The 15,364-nt window shown below is 27.3% G+C and overlaps 1 protein-coding gene across 2 annotated transcripts in view; it reads left to right on the top strand.

The window, feature by feature from the left end:
- LOC129966013 (protein O-mannosyl-transferase Tmtc3-like) overlaps positions 1-15,364 on the top strand; it is a 189,117-nt gene that overhangs the window by 120,118 nt on the left and 53,635 nt on the right. For both annotated transcript variants that reach the window (XM_056080356.1, XM_056080347.1), the window contains exons 5-8: positions 4,120-4,219; positions 9,613-9,728; positions 12,389-12,546; positions 14,892-15,144. In XM_056080356.1, coding sequence (XP_055936331.1) covers positions 4,120-4,219; positions 9,613-9,728; positions 12,389-12,546; positions 14,892-15,144 — 627 coding nt within the window. The remainder of the gene's footprint in view (positions 1-4,119; positions 4,220-9,612; positions 9,729-12,388; positions 12,547-14,891; positions 15,145-15,364) is intronic.

Raw genomic sequence — 15,364 nt, 5'->3', positions numbered from 1 at the left:
CAATAATCACTAAAGTGCCTATCAGAGAGCGATCTTTGAAGATTAATTGCTGGGTTGCAATTAATACACAAGTGCCAGCAAACCCAATGTGTATTTTTCATTCTTTTTCTCCAGCCTATGGGAACAAATATTTCACAAAGAACTACAATTGTAAACACAAAATCAGATTTCAAATTTTATTTAAGTCACTGCTTTTTTGAGTTGTCGTTTATTTCTAATAAGAAATTAAGAATTAAAATTAAATAGGTAGAAAATGATTAAAATAAAAAAAATACTTTGTAATACATTAATATGCGAGTTTTTGGAAATTTAAGAAATCTTGCATTCCACTATTTTTTTAAATTGACTTTCTAATTGACGTAAATCTTATGTTTTCTAATTTCTAAAGACATTTATTTAACATCCAACTACTCTGTTTTCATTAGTTAAGCTTGATATTTTTTAATGGCTAATTGTATAAAGTTAGTCTTTAGGTTGACAAGTTTACGGCATACATCAGGCTGCTTATCTAAATTTTTTTTAATATACTGTCAAGTAGGTACTTTAGTATGGAACTCAATGACACACACACACACACACACACACACACACACACACACACACACACACACACACACACACACACACACACAGAAGAAGTAGAACTAAACCAATTTATTAACTCAACTCTGAACTCAGAGACTGACAGATCTTCTGCGTTTATACTAGCAGGGAAAGTTCCAGAATACTTTTCTGGAGACAGTAAGAAAAGTCCAGAACACTTGTCTGGTAAACTAAAGAAAGGTCCAGAATCTTCTGGAACATGAAATAAAGGAAAACATAAAATCAAGGAATTAAATATTACACTGTGAATCGAATTACACTGTGAAAATATTATTTGCCATTTAATAGTGTAACAATCAATAAACAATTTTTTTTGTTTGATCTGCAAAAAGCTATACAAATCAAATGAGAAAATCTAGTAAAATTTAGAAAATATTTCGATACTCTGCTACTTTTTTGAAAAAAAAAAATTAACACGAACGGTATTCTTTTTTTTAGATTTAGGGCTGGAGTATAGTTTGAAATTTGTTTGAATTTTGTTTCGAATTGAGTTTCTGCATTTTAGAAATTTATTCAATATACTTAAAAATATTTTTTTTTTCAAAACGTATGTCGCATTTACTCTAATATCACATTTTCGCGATTGAATATAAAAATTCATAAGACAGCGTTTTTCAACAATATTAATCGGTATTCCTTTTTGCAAGTAGCCGATGTGATTGTTTAAAACACATCTTACCTTTTAAGAAGTGAGAATTGACTTTTTATGAGGCAGAACCACTTACCCAAAAATTATCCATCAAGTATATTGGCAATGCGAATAGATAAATTTTCAAGACATGATTAATTTTAACATAATACTACATTAATGTTAGTGATTTCATGGCATTTTATAGTATGTTATTTACCCAGAATTTCAGTTTGTGAGTGTGCGTATGACACACCATGCACATTTAAATATTTATTTTAAATAAAAAAGGGAATTGAAGAGAAAAATATTTGAAATACTCTCTATTTTAATCAAAATTATTGAGCTATTTCTGGCTTGAAAATACAAACGCATGTCAAATAAATTCATTGCTTTTTTGTTACACTAAATAATTATTCGATTAAACGTAACTTTTAAATCAATTAAAATAATATATCGACAAAAATTCATTCACATAAAAAATTCGAAATGTTTAATAAATAAATAAATAATTACTTAAGCAGTATGAAGTAAAAGGATTTTGAGATAATTTCTAAATTTAAAATTTTTTGACAAAAAAATAAATATGTATATGATCCCTTATGTAAATATTATTTATAAATATTTGACATATTTCCAATTTGAATAAAAGGTTTTGTTTTATTTTAAATTTTATAAACTGTGAGCGGTAAAAAATAATCATATATCTTGTCTAACCACTTATTCACATGTAAAATCATATTATATGCGAAAGGAGTTTTACTAGATTGATTAATACTTTTAAAGGTCTCTCGTCTTTGTTCTTTGCTACATCTTGCAGTTGAATGAAGGTGTAAAAGTTTTAAACTCATTTAAGTTATTTTCCTTTTCTAATTTCCTAAAGTATTATCTATTTCGAATATAAATCATCAAAATGCTCTTTTCGAAAGTATTTTATTCTTTCCCGACGAAAATACAGAATGCCATATTTTTTTAAAATAATTTTCAAACCATTTTATTGAATAATTTGCTGTTTTTTAACCTATTTTATAAATGATAAATGGGTTCAAAAATATTAGTATATCTTTAGAATTTAATTTTGGAAAAAGGATTTTCTATTCTGTTACATTTTGAGGCATAGATTATACAATCATTTTATGATTTATTAATATATCATTTTTGAATCGCTTATAGTCTCATAATCAACAAATGTTTTATATTCCTTATAAACATAGGTTTGGTTTGATGGAGTTTACTGGTGCTCAAACCATTTCTGATTATGCAGCGCCAGTTATAAGGTATAAGCAAATATAGGGTTAATAAAACAACGTATGGTCTCATTTTAAAAGGTTAATTAAAAATTCTGATCAATGACAGAAATAGCCTATTTTCTAATTTGCATAAAAGAACTGCATATGTTTTGAAGCATTAAAAAATGAACAATACTTAGAAGAAACCTATTATTTTTTTAAAAAAAGGTCAAAAGGTGAGGATAAGGCACTTTATGAAGAATGTTTTTTAAAAATAATGTGAGAAAAATGAAAACATTGAAGACATTTAAGGTGTATGTACACACTTAAAACTTTGAAAATCGTTCAAAATATCGAATAATTTTTATTGCTTAATAAGGTTCTCTGATCCTTTAGCTTTCAAACGATTCGAAAATGTTGTCAATATTCGGAATATTTCTCGAGTTATAATTATTTTTCTTGAGGTGCTTTTATTAAAAACCCTAATTACGGTGTTTTTAAAACTCATTTTATGAAGAATGATATTTTTCCACTATGTTGCTTCATTCAAACAATCATAACTAAACAAGAAATTAACCAAATACAGTTATTTATATATCAAAATAATCTGTATGAAATAGCGGATGTTTTGTTCCTCAATCAAAGTTATATTTTTAGAAATAAATTTTTAATAACTGTTTAAAAGTTAAAATTACAGAAAAAAATCTCGCTTTTTCTATTCATCGTTGATGAAAAAATTGTTTAAAAAAAACTATACATTTTTATAACTTGTTTGAGGCAGGCAACATCAAGACTAATATTAGGCATCATTTCCAACTAGAATTGTGTGTCTGTACAAATTAGAATTTAAAATATCATGTTTCAAAAAATAGGCTAATTAGCTCATTAAATATTATTTAATTAATTAATAATTAGTGCAATAAGTTTTTTTCTCCCTGAAATGAGTTTAAACATATATTAATAACCTACTGTGAGAAAACTGGAATTTTAAAGTTAAAATTTTTAAAAAAATCTTCAAGTGTGTACGTACACCTTAATTCGTTGAAAATTAAAACGCGGGCCTTCTATAAGAATGTGACGAATTGCCATTGGGCTTCGGCATACTGTGCATCGAAAGACAAGTAATATAGATTAATTGGTTACAAATTCATTCACTTGACTATATTTTTCTCTTGTTTTCTGATGAATATACAAATTAAGAAGTTAAAAGTATTTTGTTTCATATTTGATATGCGATTGATACAAATAGGAGATCTATTAAATGTGTCTTTATCCATTAAATATTAGTTAAGTTGATTATTCATTTATTTGTCCATTATGTCTAAGTTATGTTAGTTAACAAGCAAATCCAAAATTCGTTATTATTCTAATGAATTTTGTGCAGCATGTAAAGGTATTTCACCTTGATTAAAAAAATTCTCTTTATGCATGCGTAATAAGTAATTTACGGTATTTATTAAAATGCCTTTGCATCATCCACAACAACATTATGAAAATATTCTCCTGATTTAAATAAAACCATTAATATCCACGTCTAATGCTTTCATTTAATGATATAAAAATATTCAGGTTTTGCATTCATTATATATTCTTCAAAATTTTACCAGTCGCGTCCCCGTGAGTATACAGAATAAACACATGGTCTTTTTTTATTAACAGGTAACAGGCGTCGTGGGACGTGCTGAAATATTATCTTCGTTGTTCTTTTTGCTGGCTTTCCTCTGCTATACTAATGCTGCCACCGCAGTACCGAATACAGGTAAAAGATGAAAATCTTTATTATCGAAATTGCAATGTTTCTTGGGAATGGTAATAATGTGTTTACGCTTTTTCTTTGTTTTATAAATAAGACATTCAAGTTAGTGATAAATAAGTTTTTTTTTTAACTGCATGTAGATTTGAAAAACAATCTTCAAATGGATTGAACAAAGGAGTGCGAATAGGGATTTAAATAGAATTCTAAATACAATGGATTTGAGCTTTATGGAATGATGCAAAAGACAAATAAATACACGTAGAACGGAATTTCCGATGGGAAAATGTAAACACTAAAAATGTATCCATTTGTGTTATCAGAATACATACTCTTATTCATTGCAAAATAATTATATTTTTAGCCATTGTTTTAAATGTTAGAATTTATATCGTTGACATTAATTTTTTAAATAAAGTAATAATAATAATAATTCTAAGTAATTAAATAATTCTTGAGTAAATTCTTTTGTGTAAGACAGATATTTAAATGGAATAAATTTAATAAAAATTATTCTTAAATACATCTTTTTATTTATATAATAAAATATATTTATTATTATTTTTTATTATTTTAGTTTAATATATCGTTCTTTAATTTAGAAATTTGCATCTAAAATATAAAAGAAAAATAGATCATGTTTATATTTTTCATTAGTAAACCAAATGTGCATTTTAGGCTTAATTCTATTAAAGAACTGTTAAATACATCGGAATTATGCTTTTAATAAAGAAATCTAGAACGAATTAAATAAATTTAAATGTCATTAGGATTATTTTTTAATCCTTGATTGATGCACAAATCTCCATGATATTTAAATAATTTTGATTAAAACATGTTTTAAGAATGATATTTTTATGAAATTGTCTAAAAAGTAGAATTTTTTATATGACATTTTTTTTTTCAACTTTTTATTCTTTATTCTTTTATTTATCATTTATACTTATAAAATAAAGTATTTGTGTGTGCATGTGAGTCTGTAGGATAGACCAGCTATCAAATTCGGCATAAACAACTCTTAGATAGTGAGAATGTGCACCTCGAAATTTTTTTTAAATTTTCATCAATTCAAATTGAACAAAGTTTCATTTGAATTGATTAAAATTTCAACCTAAAGGTACCTCCAAAGTTTCTCACAAATATAATAATTCTTATATCACTTTACACTTTAAAAAATTGTCTTTTTAAAGCTGACAGTTTAAAATGCTGACTGTTTCCCTGAACTTCAATAATATTTTAGAAATATATTATTGTATTATTTTTAATAATATTTTATTTATTATTACAATGAAATTTTTTATTATTTCGTCAAATATTTAATGACTTGATTTTTCTTTCATTTTTGAAGGTTAAGGGAAAAAAGATTTATCGATTTTTTTAGCTGTTTACCTGAGACATTAGAATACGGAATTCTATTATTGCAAAAGACAACATGCAATTTTAAATAGATTACCAAGACTCTTTTCTTAAAGGCACCATGATGCCATGAGATTCGACTTTTAAAAGATTATGAACACTGAAATTATGAATAAGAAATTTAATTTAAATTAAACACAGATAGTATTTGCACCACACTATCTGTTCGCAAAACATGTCTGGTTATAAATATCGTAGACTGTTAAAAATCAAAGGTGTTTTTTTTTCATTCGAAACAAAGTAGCACTGCTAGTATACATTTTAATTTAATTAAATTAATCAATTAAATAATAGCAATTTAAAACATTAAATTAGCTAATTTTCGTCTAGAATATACAAGTGCATAATATTTGAAAAGTTAGATGTTCGAGAAGTGAATGACGAGTCGATTACAATTAGGTTTAATAAATTATTCCTATTACTTAGAGGAAATTAGAGATTATACCTTATTTAGCATCATAATGGATAGAAATATTTATTGCATTTTAAATGCACATGTTCAATATTTATCCAAATTTGAAATTTAAAAATACTGCGTTGAGGAAGCCATTAAGATAAAATTTCATAAAATATTTCAGAAATGTTTTCTGCAAATATTAACTTGACAAACCAATTGGTCTCCAAAGGCGGCTAGTAAAAATAATAGAAAAAAACTCTTATAATCCCTTAAGTGACCAAAGCTCGATAGAATAATTGCTTATAACATTTACCTGATAATGTAAATTAAATTTGTATTTCTTTAAAAGCTATTAATGAATTAGCTGTCAATTATTTCTTAAAACAAGTAAATGGATTAAAACAGTCGATAATTAACGATTTTTCTGTCATCTTATCCGAAGCTGACATTCTTATTGCATCATGGGGCAGTAAGTAATTCATTCTATTTAAAAATCGTTAAAATGACATTGAACCATGTAAATGATGTGTAACCCGCGGCTTGAACCATGCTAGTTGACATATTAAGTGCAATTAATTGATTTTCTTAATTGAACAATATTTTCCAGTCTCTTTTATTTCATCCTGCGCTTTTTATTAATTACAGAGAACACAAAGCAATTTAAGTGACAGGAAATTATTTCGCATTTCATATTTAGTTCCCATGAATGAACAATTGTCACATGTCTTAAAAAGTATTAAAGAACAGTATTTGGCAAAAGGATATTTTCCGATTTTCAATAAAAATAAATGCAAATGAGAATTTTTTCTTTCGATGTTATCTAAAAATTTCGATTGCCGTAAGACAAGGAATGCAGCTGCCATTTTTTTTATTAGAATTTCGGAATATGTTCTCGACAATCAACATTTTCTTCAGATGCAATCTCGATTTGTGAATTTGTTTCACAGAAAATGCCTAGCAAATTTCTCTACTGAAATCGAAGACAATGATTTTCGTTACTATTGCTTTTCGAATTAAAATGAAGATTGGAGTTTTAGATTGAACGCACTATAAAATATGTATGATTGATAAATATAGGAATAGACATAATTGTGTGAAAGAAAAAAAAAACGATAAAAATATGTAAAGAAAGAATAGATCAAATTTGCATATTTCCTTATTAAAAGGGACATGCATTTCAGGCTTCACTTCTATCAAGACTTACGAAATATATATATCGGAATGAAAAAAAAAAAAAAAAACTTAGAAAAAATAAACAGGAATAGAAAAGAAAATTAGAAAAGGTGAAAGCCACTTTGATATTAGCAATCCTACTTATGTGAGTGGAACTTTTTTTAATGCTAGATAATCCAGATGAATCCTTATAATGCATATATTTTTTAATGCTATATAATTCGATTAATGTGTATCTAAATAAATTTAATAATAACATGTGAAAAAAACACATTTATATTAGCTTGCTAAAAAATGGATTTTTTTTATATATTATTATCCATAATTTTCTTTTTAGCCTCACATTTATTATTATAAATACTATAAGATGTGTACGTCTATACAGGCTATTACACTTTTAACAATATCTCGAATCTAACTGTCAACGATTAATTAATAAAAGTTGTAATAGAAATTTCCATGCACATTGGCAGAATGCTTAAGAAAAAAATTATTATATGTATATTTTAGATGTAAGTATACAATAACATTCATAAAAAAAAAATTTGTTTCCTTGCAAAGGGATTTTCTCTATTCATAATGTTGAACACCATTTAAACTAAAACTAATTATTAAAATCGGACTGGAACAATTAGTGACAAACTAAATGAAAAAAATTGCGATGCCAAATACAAAATAAAAAAAAATACTGAAAGAAAATATTAGAAATAATTTTCAATTTGATCCATGAACGGAGAATATAATGAGTCAGCATAAATATAAAATATTAAAAATTAGAGACCTCTAATCATTGATCTTTGTTATTTTTTCATGCTTATTCCCAACATCGCAAAGTCTTACAAATGGCGGTAGAAGATTATGGACATGGTAGTGAAATTGGAAATAATTTTTTTCCAATTTCTCTACCAGGTGGCGCTACCTGTAAAGAATCGAAGTCACATTAAACTAATTGGTTATCTAAAAATTAAAGAATTATTTTTTAAATTAATAAATTAATAATTAATCTTTTAACTATTAATATACCGAATTATATTTTATAATTTTAATGTTATGATAATTCGATAACAAGATGCGATTCTACGAAAAAAATTATAAAACAAAGCCATCAACTAGTTTTTTGCCACCAAGTAACATCCATTCATGATCTATTCATATTGTATCATGTGATTTTGAAAAATCATTAGAATAAATGCTCATTTTAGATTAGATGTCATTACGAAGAAATTTTTCAATCGTTTTTACACCCACCTATTTATGTACAGGATTATGAGATTTTGTTCACATTCGCACTCCTGATTAATTACATTTATTTAATAATTCCAGGATTTAATTATAAAGTAATCGATTTATTAAATTAAATTTTCTTTTCAAATTGATGGCGCTTCCTGATGATAAATTTGAACAAAAAAATCTTTTAAGATTCCATAATGTGTATTATAATAACAAAAGTAAAAAAGAGAAAAAAATATATAATGAAATGAAATAAATTTAATGAAATTTATTTGCTAATTTTTAACTAATCAAAAAATCAATTTTAAACTATGGGGGAAAATATAGAATAAAACTAAATTTCTTAATTCGTCTTTTTTTTACTCGAAATTTCAAATTCTATACCCTAATTAATTCGGGATGCCATTACACAATAATCACAGTAATGAAGTGAGCCCAAAATTAAATTTTTTGAATAAATAAGGTTTTAGTAACTGAATAGAAAGTTTATTTAGTTATTAATAAATTAATTTTTATTACGGCTTCTATGGAATAAATTTTATTAAATGAAAAAAAAAAATTCAAATCATAGATTTTACGTTTAATAAATTTAAATGTACTGTTGATAATTATTTGAAATAAATCAAATTTTTGTTAACAGTCAGTTAATGATATGCAAAAATCAAAGAAATAATTAATAAAATGAAATGATATTAATGAACGAACTTTTTTAAAATCTTGGTAAAATAATACACGATTAAAGAGAATATTTTTACACTCTTTTATTTATCCTAACTTGTTTCATATTTGTAAATATGGAATTTCGTAATCAATTTTGCTTTCACGTACCTTTGCGCTGGTGCTTTGAAAATTTCGTCTCATATTATTCTAAATTATTGTAATCAATTTTAAAATTTTAGGTGCTTAATCATCAATTTATAACTAAGTACCGAAATTAATTAATTTACAATTATTTTTAAAATTTCATTTAATTTAATTACATTTTTATTCAATGCTTGTGGTTCCATCTTGCAGAAAAATAAAAAACTAATTGAATTTTTATTATAATAATTACTAAAATGACAACAGTATTTATAATAATAAATTAAATTATTTAATTAAAGGTTAAACAGAAACGTAAATGTTTGTTTCAAAGCGTTTTGGGTCATATTTCATATTAAAAGCTTATTTTTTATTTCCTTAGACTGGACGTCGATGTCATGGTGCCTGCTTTTCGTAGGTATGGCAACATTTTCAAAAGAACAAGGAATCACTGTAGTTGGAGTTTGCTGTGCATTTGAAATTTTCGTCGTCCACCGGGTAATTCCTCCCAATTTTTTTCCACAAATTTATGGTTGTAGATGATAATGATCATATCAATTGAAATTATTTGGATTGTTAAGAATTTGTGCAATGCATTTTTTGAATTTGCTTATAAATGTTATTTTTTTTTATCTTTTGTCATAAGCTATGTGCAAATTGTTATACTTTTTCATTGATGTAAAAAAATTAGAAAAAATCAGAAGATTTAAGAATTTTTTTTTTAATGTTCGTAGATCAGAAATTAAAGAATTTAAATTCAAATACACATAAAAGAGGATTATTGTCTTGGAAATAGGATTTTTCCATTCATTAATATACAGGGTGATCAAGAAATAACAGGAAGTGTTCGGTACCCTGTAGCGTGCTTTGTACTGGACGAAATATAACAAAATTTGGTCTCCACGCACATTAAAGTATGTGGTTTTAATTTATCAAGAAAAACAAAATTAGTACTAAAAAACGCCGATAGGTTAAATCTTGGCGCTGCAAGCGCTTAATATGTGGAAAAAAGAACCCATAACTGCCAATGGAAACAGTAAATAGCAACACACGAAATACCAATGAAAAACGTTTATTATAGCAACTTACAAAATTGGTACAAGGTGATCCCCAACTTGATGTTTCAATAATTGCATGTGGTACACTAGGTTTTCAACGGTCGCTCGAAGAATATCGGCATTTATTCGTCTGAAATGTAACGTTATTTGATTTGCTAAAGTAGGAATGTCAGGAACATGTCCTTGATGCACAAATGCCTTTCAAGTGAACCAGAATCGCCTCACAACCAGAAATTGACAAGATTCAGATCAGTGTCATCAGTTAATGGGTGTTATCATATCCGGATAATTTTTCAGAATCTTACGCAATATCTTTTGCATCTTCGAGAACGGGGTATATGTCGTGATATTGAACGTGCACTGCTTAAAACTTGTTTATTAGCCATAGCCTGATCCATAACGACGGTTCCAACTTCTTCAACTTGTTCCTGCTTGATAACTTTACGTCACGTCCTCGGCCTGGTTGCACATCAAGAATCCTTGCTGTTTCAAATCTTTCAACCATTCTTCGTAAGTTTGTTATGGTCATCGGTCCTTTACGTAACTGTTTCAACCGCCAATATTCACGAAGAGCAGCACTGGCATTTTCATCTTGCTGATCAAACAGCTTGACTAATAAGGCGCGTTCACATAGTAACAACGCAATTGACGGACGAGTTCTTGCAGAATGACATAAATTCTCGCAACCCTTCCTTTTATCTTCGATTTCATGTCACAAAGTACCCGCATAATCAAATTACATAATAAAGTTTTGGATCACAGCGCCAGGATTTCTCCTATTGGTGTTTTTGGTACTAATTTTTTTTCTCGACACATCGAAACCTTATACTTTAATGTGTACGGTGGCCAAATTTTGTTATATTTCTCCAGTACATATCACGCTGCAGGGCTCCGAACACCTCCTGTTATTTCTTGATTACCCTGTATATTGATAAATGGAAAAATCTAAGACAATAATCCTCTTTTATGTGTATTTGAATTTGAATTTTTTTAATTTCTGATTTAAATGGCTATACGCGGAAAGAAAATTTGATAAAGGAAGAAAATAAAAATATTACATGTAAAAGCCTACATCTAAAAATATAAATAAGTAAATTCAGTGAAGAAGAAAAATATTACATATAAAAAAAGATTACATTAAAAAATTAATACTTATTTTTTAATTAATAAATAATTTAAAAATAATTAAATTTCATTATTACTCCTTGAAAAAGAAAAAATTTAGTATACATCATATTCCATAAGTTAATGGAATATATTGTAGACTTTAATTTATTTCATGAATAGATTTGTTTGGAATATCAATGAAATCTTGATGTACGCGAACTAAATTTGAATGAGAATAATGAAATTAATCTGTACGTGGATCGGCTATAAGGAGGTCTTCATCATTCTGCAGAAACTGCACTAGATTACTTGTTTTATATTATATATATATAATATAAAACACATTTTCGAAATTTCGTGGCCGAAAAGAAAAGACACTTTTGAATTTTTAAACTTTTTTATTCCATCCCTGGAAATATAAATTATGTACAAGAAAAATGCGACGAGATACGTCAGTCCACGACACAATAGAAGAGCCAAAAGAGACCGAAATATTTTCTCCAGTGATTTTATACTATGAGATTCTGATAGGGATTTCTTTCACACATCTATATTACCCTTTTCCTGTCTACATATCTTTTAAATGAATTTGCTAAGTATGGCATATTTTTATCCTATCAATCGATGTGTGTGAAAATGCTGATTAAAGCATTTTTACAGAGATCGTGTAGCATTAATTAAATAAAATAGGTGAAATTGGATCAGAAAATAAAATAACATTTTAGAATGAACTTGATATGGGTTAAATTAAGATATAACTTTGGAAATTATTTAGGATTTTATTTGAGTTTAAAATATTATTACATATACATATCTAAAATTTAATCCATCGCACAATAGATCGTTTAATTTTAAAAATAGTTTAATATTAAAATTAGGCTAACAAAAAAGGCGTTAATCCCTTGATGGAAAATTGCACCCATTAATTCATTTATTGTTCCCAATTCTAAAATTTTTATAAACTATATAAAAAATTTCAATATTTTTTATAAGCTGAGATTTCCTGAGTTGCCAAATGTTTTAATGGGATCTAAGTATACATCCGGATTGAGAGAAGCCAGTGTTCGGATGGCTACTCTTATTGCTTTCTCTGTACTGCTTTTGCTGCTGAGAATCAGCGTCATGGGATCACAGCTTCCTGTTTTCACCAAGTGAGTGCAAATTTTCTGTTTTTTTTTTTTTTAAATATACATTATTTAAAAAAAATCAATATTTTTCCTCAAAATATATTCTATATCGAATTTCTATACCATCTTTTTTGAGAAGATTAAACATAATTTCAAGTTCTACTTATAATGGGATATACTACTTATTCATGTAATGTTTTAAAGTTTTTCTTCAGATAATTTAAAATATAAAGTGTTTATTTAACTGTAACATTTAATTAAAACCATAATAAATTATTATGATTACATCATAATGGCAGCAATGAACTGTAATCAAATCATGCAAAGTGAAATGCCATCTGAAATATTCTTTTGGAAAAGCTAAAACAATCCTTGCTTCGAATTGCACTCATTCTAAAAGCATTTCACATGCTGTAAAGAGAAAAAATAACACTTCGCATTAGCTACGAAATTGTTAAATGAAATTTAGCACATGACTTATAAAAAGTTAGAAAATATTTTTAAAAGTATCCCTTTTATTTTACACCGACATCAAATTTTTGTTCCAACATTAAATGAAGATAAACGTCCCTCTTTTTTAAGTCAAAGTTTCATATTCTTTACTCATTCAAAGTCATAGTTTTGAAAACAATTTTGTATCCAGGGGTAAGTACAATATAACTGTGTTTATAATACACCAAGCATTGTGGGAGAGAAAGTATTCTTGTATGTCCCCTAAAGTTCTGTTTGATTCAAAAGTTTCGAAATAATACAAGTCTACTATGTCTAATAATAAGATAATTGCAACAGTTAAAAATATACAAAGAACAGGGAATGATTAAAATTTCAATCGATCTAGAATTCAAAAATATCATTATTTCCAAATACGTTTGAAACAGTAAAAGGATTAAAGAAAGAGAAAAGATTCAATTTATTTCAATTTTAATATACTCAACGAATATGTCTTCTGACAATATCAACGTATTACTATTCGAAACTAGAATTAAATATTGTGATCTTGTTTTTGAAATTATTATTAATATTCATTGTGCAAAATACGATGGAGTTATAAATCCTTTTCCGGATTAAAGGTAATTATTACAAAAAAGCCATTTAATAAAATGTTTTAAAATGTTTACTATGGGATAGTCGTAATCTTAAGTGCTTTTCTTTAGTCCAATAGATAGTATAAATAATATAGAAACAGTTGTTTTAAACTCGATTGCTATAAACTGGTGTCGAAGGAGGAAAAAAGGAAATGCTTTAGTGTGTTCTTTGGTTCCATAACTTCAAATCTGACATTATTGTTAACTGTCAATTTTGAGAATATAAAAGTTTGAATTTGCCACCATTCTTGCAGTAAAGTATTGGTAACCCTATTTAAAAACCGTTTGATACCGATAGTTTATGGTTAGTAAAAATGGAGTGTTACACGATAAAAGAACGTGCTAACGCAAGATTTGAATTAAATAAAAAACACAGTTTTTTTTCTTTCTTCAAACTGTTACATTGCTATCGAATCATGAAGTTCAACGGATAGGGTTGTGTACATAGGACAAATGGCCTCCATGGCTTTGTTGGCACATACGCACTGTTTTGTCAAAATTTTCTATGACCATTTTGCATAAATGTGGTTGAATTTCGTTGATGCAGCGTCGAATTTAATCCTTCAATGCACGCGTGCTTGTGGACTTGTTAGCATAGACCTTTCATTTCAAATAACCCCGTAAAAAGAAATCCAATGGTGTTAATCACACTATCCAGGGGGCGAATTACAAATTTTCGAACTGTGGCCGCCATATTTACATTATTTTTGAAATATTGTTCAACAATGAAAACACGTGGTTCTATCATGTAATGTTCCAGATTTACTAACTCTAAATTATCAACAGTCAAATGAGGATTTTGATAGGGTTCTCAACATTTTACTGCACGAATAGTAGCAAATTCAAGTCTTGCGTTAATTTTCGGACACCCTTAATCTTCGGACAAAGAAAAGAGAGTTTGCAACGTCAATTGAAGTTATTGATAACTCAAAGTCACGATCTCATATGTTTTGTCTAGTATGACAGCTGAAATACTGTAGAGAATTTAAGGAAAATTGGAATACCACTTTACCATCCTTCAAGCTATCAAAAATGCCCAGATTGAAATTTACGACGAAAGTGGTTTTTGAAAAGCTTTATAAATATCTTTAAAATATATCGAAACAACAATATGATAAATTATAATAATTTTTATAGTAATTTTCATCATACTTTTGAAATCAGTAAAAGACTAAGCCCAACCTGTTTTTCATACTCTGGTTAGTTTTAATAATTGAAATTGCTCACAATTTTTATTTTTACCTTATTCAAACGATTTTCACTCAAAAAAAAATTCTTTCTCAGATTTGACAATCCAGCTGCAGCTGCAGATACTCCCGCACGGCAGCTGACTATGCATTACCTGGTAGCCTTGAACAGCTGGCTGCTGATTTTCCCCTGCGATCTCTGTTGTGATTGGACAATGTCTACTGTGGCTCTAGTGACGTCATTCCTGGATCCGAGAAACATGGCAACTTTAGGTTTTTATGCAGTCCTTGGTACTTTGTTATGGACAAGTCTATGGGAATATGAAACCAGATCCAAGACGATACTCATGGTAATTTTTGAATTAAGACATTCGTAACCTAGTTCTCTGGCAATATATTTCTATATATACACATTAGGTATGTGATTAAGTTCGAGATGAACATTCTGAAAAATGTTCGAAAATATTATTCAATATTTGCCTTAAAAAGATTGAAAAAGCATCTATGAATCCAAAGTATACCAGTTAAGTGGCAAAAATCTTTTAAAAATTTAAAAAAGGCTAAAAATAG

The sequence above is a fragment of the Argiope bruennichi genome, chromosome 1 (genome assembly GCF_947563725.1).
Source record: "Argiope bruennichi chromosome 1, qqArgBrue1.1, whole genome shotgun sequence".
In the NCBI taxonomy this organism is placed as follows: Eukaryota; Metazoa; Arthropoda; class Arachnida; order Araneae; family Araneidae; genus Argiope; species Argiope bruennichi.
Note: the sequence above shows the minus strand (reverse complement) of the source record. Positions and strands in the feature narration are given on the sequence as shown.